This window comes from Alosa sapidissima, chromosome 10 (assembly GCF_018492685.1).
Source record: "Alosa sapidissima isolate fAloSap1 chromosome 10, fAloSap1.pri, whole genome shotgun sequence".
Lineage (NCBI taxonomy): Eukaryota > Metazoa > Chordata > Actinopteri > Clupeiformes > Clupeidae > Alosa > Alosa sapidissima.
Genome location: NC_055966.1, coordinates 13,077,110 through 13,101,193, shown reverse-complemented (window position 1 = coordinate 13,101,193; position 24,084 = coordinate 13,077,110). Strand labels below are relative to the sequence as shown.

Below are 24,084 nucleotides of genomic sequence, written 5' to 3'. Positions count from 1 at the left end.
GTTTCTAGATTTAGTAAGTTTACTATAAGCACGTTTCGCTCTCCAAAAAAATTGACGCCGTTAAAATAGGTTTCCGTTTACGCCGTTTTAACCTTTGTTGTGGCATTCGTATTTGTCAAACATTCCGACGGCAAAGCACATGAACACTCGCAGTGGGAAAACCAAAGTAATCACGGGGGCGGTCCTTGTCATTCCCAGGTGCCATGAATGCACCATTAGAACAAGGATGACGGCAAGTTACAGGCCGATTTCCATGAAACATGGAAAGAATGGGCTGGAGGAACCCATTAAACTTAAAAGCAGATCCATCCGAAGTTTAGTTTCACATACATTTGACAGACGCGTCTTGGCAGTGAACAAGAGTTTCTTTTGTTTATTTTAATCCCAAATTGTTGTTGACAAGCAACGTTGCACTAGGCTACTGGCAATGGATATGGCTGGGCGATAGCGACATCATGTTAGAAGCATTCTCTCCAGTTGACTGCATTAGCAAAGTAATGCTTGTGGGCTGTAGGTCTACCTTGTTTGCTTAAACTTTACAGTTTTCAGTTTGTACCGAAATCCTAAATGTTCCTTCATAGTTGATGTGAAAGACGGCGACGCCTCTTCAAAATTTATTTCTCTGTCTTGGTAAGCTCACCATTCACGTTGGAGCAGTCCAGATGTTTCTCGAACTCATTTGCATACTGACCGCATCAACCTATCAAATCTTTGCTACATTAGCAGGGAGGTTCTGATAGGCTGCAGAGGTGAGAGGGCCCATGCACTGGTTCTGATAGGCTGCAGAGGTGAGAGGGCCCATGCACTGGTTCTGATAGGCAGCAGAGGTGAGAGGGCCCATGCACTGATTCTGATAGGCTGCAGAGGTGAGAGGGCCCATGCACTGGTTCTCTGGAGGTGTTGGTTCTTCGGAGGGGTTCTATGAATGTCTAATGTGCGTGTATGAGCGTATTGAGCTGTAGTGGCCGTATCGTTGGGTTCAGTAATATACCGATGTGTACCGATGCATCCCAAGTGTGTGTGTGTAGGGGTGTTTACGTGTGTGTTTGTGTGTGAGCGCACGTGTTTATGTGTATGTGTGTGCATGCTTGCGTGTGCACATGTGTGTATGTCTACCTTGCGTTCTCCTTCATCTCCTGATCCATTCTCACTGTCGCTGTCTGTGACCCGCTCCTTACACTTCAGGTCTATAGAACTGGCAGGGTACGGATCCTCTTTGTGTGTGGAGACAGAGAGACAGAGTGAGACAGAAGAGTTAGTCATCATTAGTCTTCATAGACAAATATCATAACATATAAATAGTGTATCATTAGTCTTCATAGTCAAATATGAGTACATATAAATAGTGTATCACTAATGCCTCCGACCCTCACAGCCAACACACACACACACACACACACACACACACACAAAGCCACGGGATGGCCATCATTTCGGTGCCACTTAAATCTCCGGTGTTTTTTTTTTTTTTTTAATGGACGTCATGAGCCATCTCTAACGTCTTGCTCTGATAGCACCTCATCTTATGCAGTAAACGAACATAAACACTTCGATGTAGGCTAGTATGACAAAGTTGAAAGTTGACATCACGAGCTGTCTAGGAATACACACAAGCAAAAGGCTATGAAACATCAACAGCCTAGTTTACACAAAAATGCACTAACGGGCATCTATTTGAAATGTTATCAGCAAAGTTGTAGCCTAATGTGAAAACTTCTGTTTTGTTTCACAGTGTGTTCCGAACTACATCATGACATTCATCTCTCATTCGCATGAGGCCTATATAGCATCACAATGAATTTGAAGATCCTGCTAAAAGTTTGCTTGTAAAAACAGAAATATGTACACTACTGATCAAAAGAACAACATTGCCCATTATCAGCAACCATCCATCCAATGTTCCAAAGGCACATTCTGTTTGTTAATCTGATATAATTTTAAAAGGCTAACTGAGAAAACATTGGAGAACCCTTTTTAGCACCGGTATCGAATAAAACCCAAACGATACTCATTAAGTCATACTGGAGAGCAACAATGGATGACAGTCGATTGAGCAACTTGGGAGTTCTAAGTGTGGAGTCAAGAAGATCAAAGTCGCTTAAAGGAGAATTCCGGTGTGATATTGACCTAAAGTGTATTGAAACATGATACCGAGTGTGAACGTATGTCTCATAGCCCATCTCGACTTGTCCCCTGCACTCCAAAATCTGGCGCTAGTTAGCCGATGCTACCAACAACTTTTTCAGTAGTGGTGCTTCGGCATCGGGCTAGCCATGCAAATAAATCACTGTTTTACACCCATTTACGAGGCTCAATGTATCTCCACACTTCATTGGTAGACTTCCTAGGGCCCTGACATTTAAAACGAGACATTGAGAACTTTGAAAAAGCACTGGTAGTTTACTTACAAGACGATTTATACAGACAGTATCTTCACGAAGTTTAACGTTTGCAGCCATCTTGAATTTAGTCACGATAAGTCGAGCAACGAGTAAGAATGAACAGGTATGATAAGGGATCAGATTCCAAAAATAATTCAGTGGAAATGCATGGATTCCAGTTTCTTCCAGTAGCAGCAACTGGAATCCATGCATTTCCACTGAATTATTTTTGGAATCTGATCCCTTATCATAGCTGTTCATTCTTACTCGTTGCTCGACTTATCGTGACTAAATTCAAGATGGCTGCAAACGTTAAACTTCGTGAAGATACTGTCTGTATAAATCGTCTTGTAAGTAAACTACCAGTGCTTTTTCAAAGTTCTCAATGTCTCGTTTTAAATGTCAGGGCCCTCGGAAGTATACCAATGAAGTGTGGAGATACATTGAGCCTCGTAAATGGGTGTAAAACAGTGATTTATTTGCATGGCTAGCCCGATGCCGAAGCACCACTATTGAAAAAGATGTTGGTAGCATCGGCTAACTAGCGCCAGATTTTGGAGTGCAGGGGACAAGCCGAGATGGGCTATGAGACATACGTTCACACTCGGTATCATGTTTCGATACACTTTAGGTCAATATCACACCGGAATTCTCCTTTAACTTGGCTTTGTGATGACTTTGTAAATCACTTTGGCCCATCTAACCGCAGAATACAACTTGTTGGTTCATGGTTTATAATTATCATTAGTCGATGCGTAAAAGTGATGCGTGGGTCTGAGTTTTTATAACCCACGCCCGCCCGACCCATTTTGGAGATCCAATCCGCCCACAATATATGCGTCCCGAACCCGACCCGTCCCGCAAATTCCTAATTTTAACGATAAGTAGGCCTAAAGTGGTTGCATCAATATCATGTAGCCATTATAATGTTACTTTACTTCAAGACATCTATGTAGGCTAAGAAATGAGTATGCAGTCAATGTAGCCTTGTCTAAAACAGTCTAGGCTATGTTAAACTGCCTATTACAATAGGAAACAGTCTAGGCTATGTTAAACTGCCTATCACAATGGGAAACAGTCTACGCTATGTTAAACTGTCTATTACAATGGAAAACGTCTGGACTTAAAAACAAAGTAGCCTAAGCCTCTCTGCCTCTCTCTCTGCCTCTCTCTCTCGAGCGGTCATCTACCAATCAGCATGTACAAACTGGTGCCAGAAGTTGCAACCATGTAACGCCATGTTTTGAAAAATGTCGGCGGCCAAATGCCATGCTAAGCTAACCCTCCAAATCCTGACACCTTGGGTCAACCCGCGAGGCGCCCTCGGGTCATCAGCCGGCCTGCGCAGCACTAATGTGAAATGTTGATTATCGCCCATATCGGTGCCCCTGAAAGACATGTACATAGCCAAGGGTCTCTCTCTCTCTCTCTCTCTCTCTCTCTCTCACACACACAAATAAAGTTGTATCGTATTGTATCGTACACACACACAACTCTCATCTTCATATCATAGGGGAAATGAGACACTAATGGACTTCTCTTGTCTAGTTGGACCCTCTAGGTTGGGTACATTTAAGTTAAATGCATCCATTTAAGTCACTGGGAACAAATTAAGATGATCTATGTTCATTAATATTTACATTTATGGAGCATTTATGGATTTATTAACCACGTCATTGGTGTGAATGGTAGTAGGCCTACTGCCATCAGGTCACGCTGATTTTGGAGGCAAAATAAAAAAGAACAAACATCTAGATGTTTTTGGTTTCTGTTGCCACCCCTATGTGAGTAATGGTCTCTGCCTGGCCACCCCTATAAAATAATTCTGGCTCCGCCACTGCACGAACACACACAATTTGCACATACCAAACATACATAATCTACATGACACCAATATAATCACATATATACCATTGTGTGTGAAGGTGTCTTGACTGATGACAGAAACATTACACACACACGTACATACCCTAACGTCCATTTTGTGTGCGTGTGTGTGTGTGTGTCCTAACCGATGACGTCGTCGTCGCCCTCCTCCTCACAGATGACCATGCGCTCCTCGTCGCTGGTCATGTCCTCACTGACCCCACGCTGGGAACGAGAGAGGGGACCCAGTCGCCCCGACAGCTGGGGACCCCCATCAGCACACATCTAATGCACACACACACACACAGATATGAAGAGAAACACACACACACACACACACACACACAGATATGAGAAGAGAAACACCACACACACACACACATGGAGAGAAACACACACAGACAGAGACACAAACACATATATATACACACACACACACACACACACACACACACACCTGTGCCAGTTCAGCCAGGGCCTGTGTGTTTCCCCGCTCACTGCGTTCCAGGGTGTGCACAGCACTCTGGGAAAAAGCACGAGGGCGGGTCAGCTGACTTACAGGCCCCTCCCCTCCAGTACGATCGGCCACACCCACCATCCCAGACCCCACCCCTTTCAGGTCCATTCCCAGTGAGACAGATGGAGGCTCTGAGGGACAAACAGAACGAAAACAGATTACAGGCGGCAGGTTACGGACCCAACACACACTTTTCATCTATAGGTTAGACCAGTGTTTCCCAAACTTTTTTTCAGGGGACCCCAGTGTTTCCTCTACGTTTATTTCAGCATGGCGGCCCGCCACGGTTTAATTAATTCCCCCACGGTATCAGAATCAGGGCAGACGCACAATGTAGTTGCAGTTGCTTTTTTAATAATCCTGCCGACGTATCCTCCCCTGCTGGCTGCCGCTCACATTGCAATTTAACAATAAGTAGCCTAAAACTAGTCAGAGTTTATTATTATTAGTGCCGCCGCCACTGTTAAAAAAAAATCTAGCGGAAACACTGGACCCATATTTTAAAAGTCACAAGCAGGGCTCCAGAGTGCGGCCAATTTGGTCGCAAATGCGGCCAAAATTTTTAAGGGTGCGACTAAAATTTTTCCTGGGTCGCACTGAATGTGTTTGTCTTGTATGTATGCTGCTAGGACCTTGAATTTCCCCTGGGGATCAATAAAGTATCTATCTATCTATCTATCTATCTATCTATCCATCTACTGGTGCACCTAATGTCATAAGGTTGAGCGCCTAGAGTTTACTCGCATCTGCTGTCTCTCCACGAACTAAGCGGTTGTTCTACTTTGACTAGTGGTGCATGGTGCACCAATACTGCAAAAGTATCGCAATACCCTGAAATTAGAAACCTCACAATACCTAATTGTATTAGTATCGATATAGCCTACGTTTAAGAATGACAGTCGTGCGCTTCCCGTAGCTTCCCGTATGTGTCTTTTCTCCTCACACGCACACAGCTGTCGTGATCCGAGCGAGTAGTGATGTTGATTTTGACCTGCACCTCTCAAGTTTGTGTTGCCTAGGCTATGGAATTTAGTTAATTTAGGCCTACTGTTTTCCGAAATAAGCTACACAACCTATTGGCAAACGTTTACATCTTGAGAGTTCCTTCTAGGTAACTGTTAGCTCACGTCAGGGTTTCCGTTGTCCGGTAATTACCGGACATTGGCCGAAAAAAAAAATTAATGTCCGACAAAATTAAATCTCTCCGGTCAAATTGTCCTATTGAAACTGGCTAATAATCCCGTCCCCTAACGCAATCTGAATTTGAGAATAAGCCTTAATACGTAAGCCTATATTATACGTCCTCTGGCTATGTTTATAAATGAACAGGCTCTACCGTTTGAAAAGTAAGCTGTTAAACAACACCCATAGCCTATGCTGCATTTCAAATAGGAAGCGCACGCTTAAAACGTCCATGTTAAACAACGAACAAATGAGTGAGGCGGTTCAAACATGGCCAGGCCCAGGCAGACTAGCCTTAAAAGTTTTTTTCAGAGGCCAGACGCGATGGATGATGATAACTTGGTAACGTCTGAAGCCTCAGATGTCCGGTCAACTCCACTACCACCAGATAAAAAGCAGAAGTGTCGGGCGAATCTGTCGGAATCAGTGACATTGGAAGTGGAGTTGCGGGGGGTGCGGCCGCTCCAAGACACTGTCATTCTCCGTGTACACTGGACACGCAAAGTGTTCTTTACCCAAAGCATACAGTAGGCCTATGCGTTCTCTGTCTATGATCTGCAGGGTTAGGGCCTCCTCGACGAGGCGATTACTGGTCTGCGGATAATTTCTGGAACAATTAAACGGTATCATTGAACCGCGGCCGAAAGAAAAAGAAACTAAACATTTCCCAGAATAGGAAACATTTCTTAATTTATTGTTATCAAATAAAGAGGCATAGCATTAGGGTGTAGTGGTGTGAGCGGTCATTCTTGTGTGTGCGCATCTGTGTAAGTTAAACACTCACCACTGGAGATAACGTGGGTAGCAGCAACAAACAACGTAGCCTTTTTAAAACAACAAACGAAGCGGACTCTTGCTGTCCATGAAAAGATACTGGCTAGATCTTGTTAGGCATGTTTAAGTTAGGCTAATGAACATGTTGCATTCTATACAGCCTGATTATGTCATTCTTTAAGCTACATAGCCCGTCTCCAGTTTTCCTCAATTTGACTAATTAAGAAGGGATAATAGGATATTTGACCAGCATATCATCAAAATGTCCGGAAAACGAAACCTCTTGACCGGCACCATTTTTTTCTAGCGGAAACTCTGGGCTCACGTGTCATGTCTATCATTAATGTAGTGATTTCAACAAAATCATAGAAATTAACATTGCAAGACACTTATTTCTTCTATGATCCCATACATATTTTCTTTGACTTGTTAGTTTTTTGAACATTTATTTTATCAAATGACATAGAAAACATAATGAATTGCATCCATATATCCTTGGATGATGCGCGACTATTTTCCTCTAGCCTAAAACCATGAGAATGAAAGCTACTTTGACGTTCCTCTTAAAGTGACAGGCACTAGATTAGACCTACACACCACCACTGTAATAACATTGGACACTGATGTAAATGATCACAGTATTCAATATTACTGATGTTGTCAAGGTGGTGAAGGCCCCAAATCAAATCAATACTGTCATTCCTGGTCCATGCTGACAACAGCTCAGACACGGAATGTATATGGAGAGCAATAAAAAGGGGACCTTAAATTGTGACGTTAAAGGTGCCGCGATGAAAAATTTGGGTGCACCTAAATTTTGTGCTGGTGCACCTAAATAAAAAAGTTAGGCACACCACAATAATTGACCATTATTGAACATTAATGAATGTAGGCTATTTTTAAAAAAAACGTAGGCTAGCCCATTTTTTTTTCCTTCTCAATATTCAATTGAACCATCAATATTGGAACAAAATAATCAATAAAATAATTGCAAAAAGATTACAAATACAAAACAAGGCTTTAATAACATTTCAACCTTGCTAATCGGATAGGTGGGCCTGTCTGCGTATTTGTAGTGCGTTCCCGTCCGGGGTGCAGGAGGAGAGCGCAACACGCATATCAGGCGCAGCATTCAGTCTATTTCTGTGCTTTGTTTTCATTTTTGTGAGCACAGATAATCCCAATTCGCACATATATGTAGTAGTGAAAGGAATAAGCATTGAAATACTGGCCCTACTGAGGACAGGATATTCTGACGAAATGCTTATCCAGAATGATGATAAGGTCACAGATCCATAGCATCTTTGCAGAGTGCGATCGCAGGTGAGCTGCAACAACTCAGTTTCTTCTGCAGGACTAAGCGTCAACTCAAGCAAAGACTCTGGACTCTCAAATTTGAAGGGATTTTGGATCCACCTTTTATCATTCAGAATGTCATACCTCTCTGTTGGGAAATAGCGATCAAAATTCTCAATAAGCGCAGCGAGATGAGTCTGAATAAGAGCAGAGAGATGTTTCACGTGTGTGGCCTGGCCTTCTGAGTCGTGCAAGCCACAACTTCAAGGACTTTTGGAAAGCCTGAACATTTTTCCGGCGGTATATATATATATATATATATATATATATACACACACACGACTCTGGATTCGCCGACTCACTAGCTCCCTCATGTGTCAGACCTACACGCCCCCTGTTGCACGTCACATTTTAATTTGCTAGCTGATCCTGCCTCCTGGCTCCCCAAAATGCCGCATCATGTGAACAGATCAGCAGGCCGGCAAATATTCACCTTGTTTTCAGACACACGTTGCGGCAAAAAGACATCTACTCTTCCCGCAAATTTAGCGTGATCTCTGTGTGAAAAGGCCTAGTGTGTGAGTGAGTGTGTGTGTGTGAGCGCGAATGTAGTGTGAATGTGTGTGTGAGTACGATTTTCATGTATATTGTTCCACAGTCAGTCTTTGCTAAGTGAGCGTGTGTGTGGGGGGGCTGGTTCTGTGTGAGAGGAGAGCTGTGATTGGTGGGCTCATACCGGTGGTCTCGGACATGCTCCTCTCCCTGACGTCTTTGGCCCCGCCCAAGCCACGCCCCTCGGAGCTGGACTTCTTCCTGTCTTTGTTGCACCACTTCCAGTCGGGGTGCGCCTTAAAGTGGGCCTCCTTAACCTGCACAGAAGAGGGGTTATGCGTGTGTGTGTGTGGTATGTGTGGTGTGTGGTATATATGTGTATGTGTATGTGTGTGTGTGTGTGTGTGTGTGTGTGTGTGTGTGTGTGTGTGTGTGTACCTGAAAGGCTAGGTCGTGGTACTTCTGTTTCTCCTTGGGGCCAAGCGCGTACCACCACTCGCCCAGGATCTTGCTGACGGTGCGGTTGTCCTGGTTGGGGTGCCGCTGGTGCACGAGCGCCCGGTGCCGCTTACTGAAGATCATGAAGGCATTCATCGGCCTGCGGATGTGGTCTTTCTCCCTCTGGTGGACAGAGAGAGGAGAGTGTGTGTGTGTGTGTGTGTTGGGGGGGGGGGGGGCTATTTTTCAAGCTAGGCTCTAGTTAAATTTTCATTTGGAACCAAATTGACATCAATTGGTGTGTGTGTGTGTCCGTGTGTGTGTGAGTGTCTGTGTGTTTGCATGTGTCCGTATGTGTCCGTGTGTGTATGATCTGTACCTTCCCTGGGCTGTTTTTGTCCCCATCTTTGGGCAGGGCGCTGAGGGACTGTGTCCTCCTCTTCACCGGGGACACAGACATGGGGGGGTCTGGCATGACCCCCGGGAAGAACCTGGGGGGGGGGGGGGGGGGGGGTGAAGAGCATGAATCCTCTTCTCTAACTCTGGTTTCCCAAAAAGTTCCTTTAATATAAGTTCCTTAAAGTTCATTTAATATAGGCAAGGGCCTCATCTGAGTCACACCTGGTGACAGTAAGCCAGAACAGTTCTGTCAAGCAGCGGATTTGCATGTGTAGCAGGTACTGAAAAATATAAAATTGTATTTGACTAAATTTGGTAGCCTCAACAATTTCTGTGTGTCTGTGTGTGTGTGTGTTTATGTGTTCAGTTCCGTACAGATCCGACTCAGGTGGTGCTGAAACAGGCTACACTCTCCTGAGACTGGTCAGCACACACACACACACACACACTTACGGGTCATCCACATCGCTCTCGGTCTCGCTGTCAGGTCTCTCGCGCTCGCCGTCCCGGTCCCGCTCGCGGGGGTCGGGGTTCTGGGGCTCCACGGGGGTGGTGGTCTGAGGAGCACCATCGCTGCTCTCCTTCAGCTGAACAACCCCGCCCTGAAACTCTGAAATATATTTTCATTATAGCAGACATGTTTTCAGTATAACAGACATGTTTCCATTATAGCAGACATGTTTTCAGTATAACAGACATGTTTCCATTATAGCAAACATGTTTCCATTATAGCAGACATGTTTTCAGTGTACTTCAGTACGGCTGTAGACAACTTGTATGTCACTGTGGAGCAGGTCTCTTTTTCTTTACTTTCATACATAGGAATGTCCATGTCGTGTGGATGAAAGAGTATACGTATAAGTATATTCGCTTTGGACAAAGGCGTCTGCTAAATCCATAACCATAAGTAAGTATAAGTATATACTCTTTTGATCCCATGAGGAAAATTTAGTCTCTGCATTTATCCCAATCCGTGAATTAGTGAAACACACTCAGCACACAGTGAACACACAATGAGGTGAAGCACACACTAATCCCAACGCAGGGAGTTGCCTGCTACAGCAGCGCTCGGGGAGCAGTGAGGGGTTAGGTGCCTTGCTTAAGGGCACTTCAGCCGTTCCTACTGGTCGGGGATTGAACCGGCAACCAAGTTCGAAGCCCTAACCAGTAGGCCACGGCTACATGAAACTACATAAAACTTTTACGTTTTCACTAGGGCTGTCAAGCAATTCAAAAAATGTATCTAATTAATTACATACTAATTACATACTAATTAATCCAAATGAATCGCATGCATCCATTTTTGCTATTAACATATTTTAAAAAACAATTTTGGCAGATGAGTGAATCAATGAAGAGCCAAACCAACATTACAGACTTTAAAGTTCAACATCTTTTATTATAACTAGTGCAGGGCCTGTTAAAAAATGCCATTCCTGCAGGATATTATATTATAATATATTACCCTATAATTAATGTGCAGTAAGCAAAATTTAGGCATGGATGCATGAGACATTTTTACAGATAAGAATGATACGAGCCTAATAGCTGTTTTGAGTTAAGGCTATTATTATTATTGTCAGGCTATTATTATTGAATAACTTCCTGATAGAGAAGATAAACCATTTTGTAGAATGATGCATTATCGTATTAAATTTGCAACAAAGTGACATGATGTAAGGCTATATGTTTCGCCTATTGAATAACTTAATGATATAGAAGACAGACCATTTTGTAGAAAGAGTCAATTGACAGACCATTTTGTAGAAAACAGTCTTTATCGGAATCATTTTATGCAAGCAAACTGCATACAGGGAATCTTTACTGTTGACGTCAGACATGACAATCATCCAAATATCTTGCATCTTGACCCGCTCTGTGCCCTGATTAAGTGCTGCCAAAACTCTGCTTACCCTCTCTGTCTCTGGTCCTGCGCTGTGTGAGTGGCTACAGTAGAGCGGAGAAAGCCAACGTGTGCATTTTTTACCGATATATTTAACAATTTATTTTGCATTACTTATCTAAACAACGTCAAACTTGGCACTGCAATTACTCGTGCCCATAGCAAGATACCTGCCAAGTTTTAAATCAATCGGAGGTACGGTTCGACAGATATGCCACACACACACACACACATTCCTGCAATATAGAGCTAGATTTTCCCTTTAGGCACAGGCATCAGTGTAGTAACCTGACTCCGCCAGATGGATGCTTCACATTTGCTCTGCATGTCCATCTGGGAATTTCCGTTGGAGAACTTTTGGGAAGGGGACAAAATACTGGTTAGCTGATTGGATAAACCATCTGTCTATCACCATCTATGTTGATTATCGATGGGCCAAATCAACCAATCAGATGAACTAAGTGTTCTTCTAATGCCTTTGTTTAACATACAATTAAGTTAGGTAACGTAACTAACTAGGGCTGAAACGATTATTCGAGTAGCTCGAATAATTCGATTACAAAAAATGATCGAGGAGAGTTCTCTGCCTCGAAGCTTCGTTTAATTCCTATCCCTTGCGTTACGTGGCCTGCTCAGCTCAGGGATTATTGTTTCACACGGACTGTTATTACTGACGCGCACCCTCAGAATTAAGTGGGCGAAATGACTGAAAACCGTCCGTAAAAGGCAGAGAATGTCCAAAGTTTTGGGATCATTTCAAACTTAGAAAAGACAAGGTGCAATATGTCCACTGCTAAGCAGAACCAGCGTACCGATGATTCAACATCTAAACCGAAAGCATCCAGTTGTTAACAGCAGCTCACCAAGCGTAGCCGCCAACACAAGGCAACGTAAACACTGGTGTTAGCTAATTTAATGTATTAGCTAGTTAGAACGTACGGTATTAGTAGCGGTATCACACACACTCATCTCGTCTCTCGCGCACGCATGCGCGCGTACACAAACTCCTGGTGTTAGGTTAGGCTACCTCACCTATCGCCTACGCCAGACATAATTATTAAAACCTTTATCAAAAAAATAACTGCATTACATTAAGTTTCAAAACTGCGGTTTTGGAGGAAATATTTGCAGTTCTTATGCAGGAAATATATGTATTTACTTTGAAGTGACTAGGGCTAGTTTAGGCCTACAGCATGATTGTTGTGCATATTAATGAATTGCACTTAATAACACAAAATTATTTTTTATCCGATTACTCGATGAAATAATCGCTAGAATACTCAATTCCAAAAAGAATCGATAGCTGCATCCCTTAATGTGTGCATGTGTGTGTGTGTGTGTGTGTGTGTGTGCAGGAGCGTGTTTCAGTGTGTCAATGTGTGTGCGCGTTAGGGTTGGGCGATGTCCCCTCAATTGGCATTTGAAGATGTGTACGGTACAACACTGCGATGGACGATGATATTGATCGTGTGTGTGTGTGTGTGTGTGTGTGTGTGTGTGTGTGCATTTATAATTTTCTATATAAAATTACATAACCTACAGTTACACAACTTATCATATGGCCTGATGAAAGTGGACAGCTTGGCTACCAAAGTTGTGTTCAAGATCTGCTCCAGTGAAATCTGCGCAAACGATGGACAGACAACCAATCTGAACAGTTGTGTGTGCACCAACCAGCGGAATATTCCACATTGCTGGGCCTAGCAAAAAAGCTACTGCGGTGACTCATCTAAAATCTTCAGTAGCCTGGTCCGTACCTTAAGACTATACCGCGGTCACTCATCTAAAATCTTCAGTAGCCTGGTCTGTACCTTATACGCAACGCATCTCATGCCACATTATTACGGGCCATGCCGACTAGCAGGCGCAGCAGAAAGTGAAAGTAAAGGGCTGCAACAGTCCAGGCTACTGGAAGCAGGACGCAGCAAATAACTTTTACAAATAACAAATCCCGATTACCACTCGCTGCTGTGTGGGGCTTTTGCCAAATGCACGCCTTACAGTGAGAGACGGAGAATACAAGCCATACAGTGAGAGACGGAAGTCTTCTGATCCTATAACTCTAATGAAAGAAATGGCTTCTTTTAACGCAGTGAAGAAGAGTGCATTTTGCGCTTCAGTGCTGTAGCCTCTACAAAATATTACAGCTATATGTGACAATCAGGAAGCATTTCCTCTAGTCATAAGAATAATAATTCATTAGGAATACGTTCTGCTAAAACATTAAATATTTTAAGTTCAATGTAGTGAGACATGTGTAGTGTGTCTATGTATGCGTGCACATGCATGTGTGTAGCTGTTTCACTGTGTCTGTGTGTGCATGCATGGTGTTTGAGAGTGTGTGCGTGTGCATGTGTGTAAATGTGTTTCGGTGTGTCTGTGTGTGCATTTATGTGTGTTTGAGAGTGTGTGTGTGCATGTGTGTGTGTGTTTGAGCTTTAGGGGAAAGCCTTGGCTCACCTTTCTTCAGGCTGGCGGCCTGCAGCTGATTGACAGGCTGTTGTCCCTCCCCCGGCTGAGACGCTGGCTCTGGTTGGGTGGGGGCCAGGAAGGGGACCAACGAATGCCATGGAAACACTGGCACTGACCGGGGCTCCACGTTGGTCCACACTGCAGGGGGAATCAGCAGTTACCGGTTATCGGCCATCTTACACTAAACATCAACAACAACATCAACAACAACAACCCCAACTCCAAACATAATTAACAACATCAACATGAACTCCAAAACATCAACTCCCAACACCAAACATCAACGACACCCACACATAAACAGCAGTCATCAGAGCTTCTCCTAAAACCTCATCCACAGTACCTGGCCTGTTTAGTACCTCAGTATCCATCCATACTAACTGGCCTGTGTAGTACCTCAGCATCCATCCATACTAACTGGCCTGTAGTACCTCAGCATCCATCCATACTAACTGGCATGTAGTACCTCAGCATCCATCCATACTAACTGGCCTGTTTAGTACCTCAGTATCCATCCATACTAACTGGCCTGTAGAGCCTCAGTATCCACTAACTGTCCTGTAGTACCTCAGCATCAGAGAGATGAAAGGAGGGAGAGGGAGGGAGAAAGAGAGAAAACACTGCCTCCATTAGCTCAGGTCCTGTTTATGAATCCTGTAGCTGATGACAGACTCACTTAATATACAACAGAGAAAGAGAAGAGGAGGGGAAAGAGAAAAATAGAGATTAGAGAAGAAAAGAGATAGAGCCAGAGATGATGAGAAAGAGAACAGTGAAAGAGAACAGATGAGGAGAGAGAGTGAGAGAGAGGAAAGGAGAGTGAGAGAGAGAGAGAGAAGGGAGTTACAGGTGTCAAAACGTTGACTCTCTCATCAACAATAACACACAACGGGGTTCCAATGACCTCCAATGAAAAGCAAGCCGGGCCACGACCCAATGTTGAGGAACACTTTGCCATTTAGAGACAACCACACACATACATGCAAACACATACAAACACTAGCCGCACGTAGTAAAGCAGAATTCAGTGTGAGAAACGAGTGACAGGGGAGGTGGTGATGATTACCGAACATGCTCAGTCCCTGGCGGAGATACTGTGGGCTCTCGGACGAAAACATGGCTGCAGAAAATCCTTACTGGTGATGCCAGTGGAATTATTAACAATGAAGGAAAAACACAAAATGTTCGCCAACAAAACACAACAAATCCTCTTGAAAAACACGTATATTTTATCCAAATAAATGGAGGTGTAGATCCGTCCGCTCGAAGAGAAAACAAAATCCTTCCACAGTTCCGCAGGTGAAGGCGAGTCCGTGGGGGAAACAGGGTCACATGCGACGGCTGCACCACTGCTGTCTCGCTCTGCCGGCTGCCTTCACCAACATTGCCTCACGGACGCACGCAAAGAGGAGCTCAGGCGTTCGAGCCGTTCTGTGCAGTTCTTGAGTCAGACAGATTTATTGAAAACACGGTGAAATCAATCCAGTCGGTCCCAGTGACATCATCTCTGATCTAAGCTGCCAACACAAACAAGGCCGTGCCACAACAGCTGTTCTACAGTTCCAGGCGAACTGTATAAAGTAACATAAATACTAAGTAATGTAAATCACTCAAATATTTTATAGAAATGCGTGGAAACACGTTAAAGCGTACAACATGACTACAAAGTCTGCCTTCGGTTTTGGTCCAGTTAGCGGTAGCGCCTCCTTCTCGGCTGTTTGTTTACATTTACAAATCTGTGCGGCGTCGTATGGGTTAAAGTAGGCCGCGCTCACATCCTCGGCCTCGAGTTGCACTGCAGTCCGACACTCAGCTGATTGCTTTATGAACGTTGGAGGCTTTGGACATGTGAGCACGCCGTTCAAATTGTCGAGCAATCTTTATCTCTAACTGAGCAGCAAACGTGGGATTCCGATCAATCTGATGAACCCAGCTGACCCTACAGATGCTTTAAGGCGAGCGATCATTAAATTGGAAGCTAACGCTAGCATAGGTTTGCTACGCGCTGGTTAAATGGCTATTTTGCTTAGTTTGGCCATGACTCCGTTTTCACAGCTGGGGCACATGAGTTAAAGCGATTTTGGCCATGCGTTCTATCTTCAAACTTAAATGCAGCATCGTGTGCACGTATCAAAGAACCATCATATGTAATATTAGCTAAGCATACTAGCGAAACATGGATAAAACTGTGGTACAAGGCTAACAGTTAAGATTATCGTCTGTGCTGTGTGATTTCGTATTAGGACATGGTACATCACAACTGTTTCAGGAAACCTACAAGTCCGTTACTTTACTAGATAACCACGAGAAAAGGTTTATTTTAGTCTGCTGCACAACGTGCACCTGTCTGTGCGATCTGGGACTGACGCAAGCGCGCCGTAGCTGGGCACGGAATCCGGTGCGGGCTACACCCGAACCTCTTTGGCAGAACTGATGAGGGTTCCCCCAGAAGCGGCATCAGCGTGTGGCAGACGCGTTCCAAAGCAGTCCTTCCTCGCGGACCGCCCCTGGTCCTGCAGCCAAGGACAGTGCCCTCATGTCGCAGCGAGGCTACATCCGTTCACAAGCGAGATCTGGTCAGACGCAGATCCTCGTAATGCAGCGCCTATAACATCAGACGGCAGCAACAACAGCAAGAAATGCGGTTTAAATGGTGGAAACCTCAGGTGACGAGCAGCCAGGGCGCGCGGGCCCAGTCGGGCCGCTATTCACCTGAGCGCGTGGGGAGAGGGATGGTTTCAGGTCAGTTGTTGTAGCCGTCAACAGTCACTGGAAAAGCAGAAGCAGGAGGTGGAATAAAGACCAGTCAACCCACGACTGCACTGTAAAATCTGCAGGCTTACTATCTGACAGCGGCCTTTAACAGCCAAAAACAGCCCGCCAAATCACCAAGATGGGCACTTCCAAGACCAATTTCTTTCCGTATCACCTATATGGAATTATGTAAAATAAAAGTTTATTTTTAGTATATTATGGTAGAGATGGGATATGTTTTTACAGACATATAGCTATTCTGATTTTATTATTCACATGAGAGCCATTATGTTTTTAGCAGACCGTCATAGATGTTCCCCCCTGACGCGTAGCTTACTTATGCTCTAATTCCACAAAAATGATGACTCGCAAGTCTCCAAAACCGACGTTGCTGCTACACTTCTGTTTTAAATGACACCTTCGCCCCCCCCCCTCCACGGCACTCAAACACACATGCTAACATATGCCTCAAATCGCCTTCCTTATACACGATCACGGCCCGTCGCTGTCAACCAAGATGTTAACTTGATGGCACGGTTATAGGCGACTAATGTTAGCCGAGCCCCGCTATGACAGATGGCGGTGCGACACCACCTCTGCTCGGCTGCGAGTCCTTTACTCTGGACCGGAAAGGATGCGCCGATCACTCTTACGACCGAACAGAAGCGCAGAAAAGATGCTCCTCGGTCCTCCACGGCAGAAATGACGGCTTTGTATAGTTACGACAGATCGGTGAATCCGGCGCAGCGCTCCGTGCTGCAGTGGGGTCACTCCGATCCACAGCTTACCGCGGGGCGCGACCGCTCGCGCTTGAATACTCGATGAGGATTCGTAGTAAAAAAAAATCGCTGTATCACATCATTCACTTGGCCTCGACTCTTCCCCTCGAATTCCTCCCCTCGAGCCTCGGTCCCTTTTCGCTCGCTCCTTCCCTCCCTCTTCCTCCTGAACGCGAGGCTGCCCCCTCTCGCTCTATCAGTGTGTTAACCTCGCCCAACCGAACCCCGCCCGGTTGCCGTCCTACGCCTCATGCCATTGGTCGACAGAACCACCTGTCATGTCAGTTAGCGTGTGCGCTGGAATGTCAGTCATATGCAAATCCAGCTGGGCGCCTCCATGCGGCTTGTTCTGGAAATAAGCTTATGAATATTAATAACTTCACATAAGTGGGGCATGGCTTCACATTGGCTATCTTACCATTTAGTCTATTGTGACGTTTTGGTTGGCGTTGTTTAATTGGTTGGAGTTGTACAACCTGACTGAACCGCAATACTTACTTTACAGAGACCCGCCCCCTGAATTCTGTGATTGGATTAAACCTAGGAATGGATACAATAAATGGTAAGGGGCCAGTTAGATCAAATCAAATAACACGACTTCTACTAGGTCCCACCTATCCAAACTCTAGTCTCCTTCCACAACAGTTACCAGTTCCCAGTGGTGTAGTCAAGTTAGCCATGGGTATACTGTGATGTAGTCTAGTTAGATGTAGTGGGTATAATGTGATGTAGTCTAGTTAGCTGTAGTGGGTATACTGTGATGTAGTCTAGTTAGCTGCAGTGGTTATACTGTAATTAACTCCAAATGTTAATACGTATCCTTGTCTATTTTAAGTGGGTATACTGAGATGGTGATGCTTTCTAAGTGGGTATACTGTGATGGTGATGCTTTCTAAGTGGGTATACTGAGATGGTGATGCTTTTTAAGTGGGTATACTGCATAGTTCTGCATATCACATAGACTACAGTTCCTGAACACAGGGTGGCACTCAGCGCCCAGCCCTGTGGTCAATGCTCTATTGCCAATATGATGGATTTGGTTTAGTGTGCAAAGCTCAGGACAGAAGACAGAACAGTAACTCTAGGAAGTCCGAACTACATTGTAAGTAATACGTGTTCAGGTTGTTTTGATCAAGAATTGGCCGTTCCTGGGTCCTCAATCTCAGGGCTCTACATAAAAAAGTCAGGTAAGTAATAAACCCATGATTACTCAACCACCTCCAAACATCTCTCTCTCTCTGTCTTTCTCTCACACATTCAAACACACACACACAGTCCTTCTTTATCTTTCACACACACAAACGCGCACACACTCAGTCATTACAAAAGTATGTGTATTATTGTCCTTTTGATGCAGGAATTTGACATCTCAGCATTGAACTTCCTACTCAGTCTGCTGCCACTAAAACTTCTCATTGTCCAGTCTCAGAAGAGCAAATGTAACGGCAGCAATGGGTATTCCTTCTGATGCCACACACACACACACACACACACTTAACCAACACCATGAGTATTCCTCCTGATGCCACACACACACACACACACGTTCACTTAACCAACACCATTAGTATTCCTCCTGATGCCACACACACACACACTTAACCAACACCATGAGTATTCCTCCTGATGCCACACACACACACACACACACACACACACATTTACTTAACCAACACCACGAGTATTCCTCCTGATGCTACACACACACACACACACTTACTTAACCAACACCACGAGTATTCCTCCTGATGACTTTAACTAACACCATAGAGAAATGGGTATGTATGCTCAGCCCCCTTGGTGTTAGTATTCAATTGCGTTGAGACAGTGCTCAGTTAGTCAAAAGGTCTTAGACCAAAAGGTCTTCATCCTACCTGATAAATAACGTTCCATAGTGTAATATCAAGTGTTATGAGCGAGCACAGGCAATATCAGAGACCTCATTCTCCATATTGTAGGCCAGTGTAGCATTGTAATGAGTTTTGAAATGGTTAAATAAATTAGCTGCTATTGTGTTGCCTTAAAACACATGCTAGCCACAGACACTAGTGGCGATGGATAAGTCTCCTTGCTAGCACATCTCCCAATCCAAGGTGCTGCGGGGCCCAGGCCAGGCTGACCACACAGTCAACACAACACAGGTCTCACACACATGATCCCACATACACTAATTTGCACTTTTCTCTGTCCCTCTGGCTTTCACAGGGTTATGCAAGGATACTCGAGGATGTAGTAATCACACGACAGCTACAGCTCAACATAACCTACAGCGCAGAGTGGTGAGTCAGGGGCAAACACACACAAACTATCCCTTAAGATTGAGAGGGGGGTTAGATTTTTCAACACCCAGAGACGCACGCCACAGGAAGTGCGTCACATCGAAAGTTACATACTCCAATCCACCGATAGGCCAATCAGTGAGAGGGGGTTTGCTCTTTCAACGTGCGTCACACCCACTGTTACATACGCCGCCTATCCAACAATATGGCTATCAGCAATAAACAAAGGGACATACCAAAAGTGAGTGACAGCTGTAAGCATGCTTCGGGTAAACTTCATCAGGCCTTCGGATTGCCTATATTTTATTTGCACGAGGATATAGGAAGTTAAGGAATTCTCTATATCTAATTCTTATAGCAAAATTGTTGTGTTGGTTGTGAGCTTTGTGAATTAATATGTGAATTAGTATCTCCATTAATATAGCCTACAGGCCCCAGCAGTGGCACGACTGGCTGGGGCACCTGCACTGTACGCCGGCGACCCGGGTTCAATTCCCGCCCCGAGGTCCTTTCTGGATCCCACCACGACTCTCTTTCCCACTCACTTCCTGTCAATCTTCACTATCCTATCTAATTAAAGGCATAAAAAGCCCAAAAAATATACTTAAAAAAAAAAAAAAAAAATATATATATATATATATATATATATATAGCCTACAATAAGCTTAAATGTTTGAAGAGTTGTACTGTATAGTTGTACTAAAAATTATATTTCCGTGTCCAAAATGTAATCCGCAATAGATTAAACAAAACAGCATTTTCTAATGGTTTCACAAGACAGATTAATCATAATCATGATTAACACGATGGATTTATTATATTATATTTATTATGGATTTATTATATCAAGGATAAAGAGTGATGTGAGTGATGTGAATGTGATCTCCATCACAGCAAAATTAGTGCTTTGTAGTAGAGTTTCTCAGCTACATGGAACGTTGATTTATTTCATTTGACATACTGTAATAATAAATGTCTGTAATAAAAAAAAAATGGGAGCAAGTTGATATGGTTGGTCTGTCCATGGGTCTGTGAAGTAGGTGTGTCATGTAGTAGCCTGCTTACAGCTGTTCAAATGTCACTTCCGGTATGTCAGCTTCCCATTGTTGATGCTGCTGACTGGTGGTTCCCCGAGCATATTCAGCATGTCACTTCTGGTATGACACACTTCCTGTGGCATGTGTCTCAGGCATAGACAGTAAAAGAAATGGACGAACAGACTCCGTCGTTTTCAATGGGAGGGCACTGAGTCAAATAGAACGATTTTTCAGTTGGTCCCCCCAGTACTGCGCAGCCTCACACTTAACTTCGTGACGTTAGCCATAGAACTGAATCTTGTAACTCATATGATAGATACACAGAAATTCTTCTCACATTTCCTTCGCCTTCAAAGTCATCAAAGTTAAACATTTATTTATGTATTATTATTAATATCATCCTCACCAAGTCGTGTTAATGTTGAAGCTACCATACATGATCATCTTCAAAAACAGTCATGCTAAAACAAAACAAAAAAGTTATAGCCTTGAAGCTATTTTCTTTCCACTTTTCCGACCTACGGTCAATCCATCGAAAACCTCTGAAATGATTACTGCCGTTTTTTTTTTTTTTTTTTTAAATTAGGTTTACTTTTAAATTATTATTAGGTTGCCTCTGTGTAATGCTTTACCTTAACATACGGTCGTGTATGCTAGGTTTTGCTTACGAGTTACCGTCATAGACAGGAAGGTGGACTGAGCTTCTTATCCAAACAATACGGTGATCTCCCTACGGCGCGAAAGAGAGATTACGTCAAAGCTAGCTTCCCTCCAACCGAACAAGCTAACCATTCTTCTTACGGGTAACCAACGTTACGGATGAGGTAGTGGAGTCTGTTTTGCCTTTGTAGTGTTTATGTTGATTACACAAAAGCTACAATATCAGCACAGGATATATGTTATATGAAGTTATGGTATTTCAAAAAAATCCTAGAATGAATGGACTTCTATGGGAGTTAGCAGAGAGGTGGTCCCTCCAGCCTACGTCGATTCTTCTACTTCCGGGAATTCGCCTGCCCCCTTGGTCTCAGCAAAGATTGTTAAAGCGGAGCAAGATGTTTCATCAGGAGCCACTTCCGGGAACCCGGATCGCACGAGGGGGGGTCAAAATCCCCCTTTATGCAGAGCAGAGGCAGCGACTGCTCCATTGAAGTCTATGGGCATAGCTCAGAATTTCACCACATATGCTAAGGTCTTGGTTCTATAGAGTTAGGAATGTGAATTTCGGGCACGTTTTCATGATCCTCAAACCCTTCTGAACATTTCAGGTACATTTTTAGCATTTTTGAGCATTCCAGTCTGGAGAAAATCAACCTTGTATCAGGTGTGCGCCGGTTATTTATGCAGCTGCTGTTGGCCGGTTGCAACGTACGCTCGTCAATACGTCATCGACACGCCTCTTTATGCAGACAGGATTCGATCCCCATTTCGCGCCCATAGACATGAACTACGACGAAGTATCTTGCTCCGCCTTAACAATCTTATGTCTCAGGTCACTGACAGATCTAACCCCCACTGCAGAGATTGCTGCCGGCCTGGTGCAGGGTTAAGTTATGCGGCATGACTGCGCTCACCGCTAGGTTGCTCTTGGTTGAGGTAACGTCCCAAAGATGTTTGCTGTGGTTGCGCTCGCCGCTAGGTTGCTCTTGGTTGAGGTAACGTCCCAAAGATGTTTGTTATGGTTGCCGCCGGGCTCAGCGCAAAAGACGTATGATTTACAGCGCGCCGCGGTCAAAGTTGTCGTGGGCAACCCAGTTCTTGCGCGAGCAAGCTATCGAAAATAATGGCTTTCATAGCGAAGCGCTGCCGTTTGCATGTGCAATGTGAACCCCGCTTTTCATAGCGCAGCGCTGCCGTTTGCGTGTGCAATGTGAACTCTGACCTCAGACCTCTTCTGGTTTTATTTATGGTGACCAAAACTGCTTTAACTAAAGCTAGCACATGTACCCAATACTAGCACATCTATACCTAAAGCTAGCACTTATGTACCAAATAGTAGCACATCTGTATATGAAGCTAGCACTTATGTATCTAATAGTAGCACATCTATATCGTAAGCTAGCACTTATGTACCAAATTCTAAAACATTTGTACCTAAAGCCAGCATTTATGTACCGGTACCCAAAGCTAGCACTGCTGTACACAATCTGAAGCTAGCACTTATGTACCCAATCCTATCACATATGTAACTAAAGCTAGCATTTATGTACCTAAAGTTTTGTTAGTTTGTTTACATGTCCTGCCCACTTGTAAAGCGACCTTGAGAAAGTGAGAAAAGCGCAATACCAGTGCAACTTATTATTATTATATTATTACAAAGCTAGCACCGATGGACTTGCCACCAAATCAGATACAATTTCCTGTTTAAGAGTTGTGGAAGACCGAAAGATTCCCAAGCTTGTTAACTGGTCAGCCATAGCTTCCAATTTGCAGCTATGGCTAACCAGTTAACAAGAGTAGAAACAACCAAAAACTTTGAGCAGCTTACTGGAGAGTGATGTGATCTCCATAAGTTCCCAACTCAAACTAGCTATTAATGTAGTCATCCCAGTTTTGCTCAGTAACAAAGTTTAACAAAGGTGTGCCATCAAGACCAAAAGCACTTGTTTTGTTTAAGAGTGGTTGTTGCTACTCTTGGTGTGGATACTTCCTCAGTTGTCTCACCATCTGGAGAATATAGTGAGGACTTGCCATATAGCCGAGGGTCATGGAGATCATTATGTCAGCTTAGATGGCCCAATTAGTCAATACATTAATGGCATTCAGGAGGAGGAGTCTCACAGGATCACATCTAGAAGACTTGTTGAATCGAGTCCAACACATGTACTTGAAGTGAACTCTGGATCTGACCATCTCATGTCATCTACTGATATTCCTGAATATCAAGAGCATAGTTACAATCTTTTCCACCCTGTTACTTCATCACCTCCTGTAACTCCATCACCTACTGTTACTCCATCACCTCCTTCAACACTTCCTGATGAAATGTGGCGACTAATTATCAAGCACACCCTTGAAATGGATATGAGCATGGTTGGGAACAATTAATAGGGTCTCTCAATGCTACATTTGGGGAAGTTATTAAATTGTCATGTTTTATTACATTTTCAATGGACTCAAGTGCAAATTTTATTTACATTATCGGGGTTATTACATTATCAGGGATTTATTACATTATCAGGTTCTACAAGGCTATATTTAACATTTAGCATTTAATTTCTATTTGGCCTGGCACTGAACAATTTAAGCACAGCTCAGCTTTTAGAAACTTATGCATGCTTAGCATTTTGTGAAACTACTACTCTGGAACGGCTAATTGTATAAGGGAATGATTTACACCTTTGTGTTTGGTAAATTCTGCTGTTTATTCTGATATCCGGTTTGTAATTTCTTGAATGTAAAGTTTGTGAGATATTCCACCACATCGAATGCGTCCGTCTGTCTGCCTCATAGGT

At 43.9% G+C, this 24,084-nt stretch overlaps 1 protein-coding gene and 1 long non-coding RNA gene across 3 annotated transcripts in view; one reads left to right on the top strand and one right to left on the bottom strand.

Annotated features, from left to right (window-relative positions):
* The window catches only part of cicb (capicua transcriptional repressor b), a 62,379-nt gene that overhangs the window by 18,662 nt on the left and 19,633 nt on the right, over window positions 1–24,084 (bottom strand). Inside the window, exons 1-9 of one of the 2 annotated variants that reach the window (XM_042107280.1) lie at window positions 14,847–17,616; window positions 13,769–13,918; window positions 9,859–10,015; window positions 9,386–9,497; window positions 9,007–9,189; window positions 8,753–8,885; window positions 4,705–4,895; window positions 4,394–4,532; window positions 1,117–1,214 (exon numbers count right to left, since the gene is read on the bottom strand). In XM_042107280.1, coding sequence (XP_041963214.1) covers window positions 1,117–1,214; window positions 4,394–4,532; window positions 4,705–4,895; window positions 8,753–8,885; window positions 9,007–9,189; window positions 9,386–9,497; window positions 9,859–10,015; window positions 13,769–13,918; window positions 14,847–14,898 — 1,215 coding nt within the window. In that variant the 5' untranslated portion in view covers window positions 14,899–17,616. Of the gene's footprint in view, window positions 1–1,116; window positions 1,215–4,393; window positions 4,533–4,704; window positions 4,896–8,752; window positions 8,886–9,006; window positions 9,190–9,385; window positions 9,498–9,858; window positions 10,016–13,768; window positions 13,919–14,846; window positions 17,617–24,084 lie in introns of those variants that run through there. The other variant, XM_042107279.1, reaches the window with a different exon arrangement.
* LOC121720832 lies at window positions 18,454–19,992 on the top strand. The gene is made up of 3 exons (XR_006034643.1): window positions 18,454–18,500; window positions 18,671–18,768; window positions 19,519–19,992. It is a non-coding gene; the product is annotated as an uncharacterized LOC121720832 (long non-coding RNA).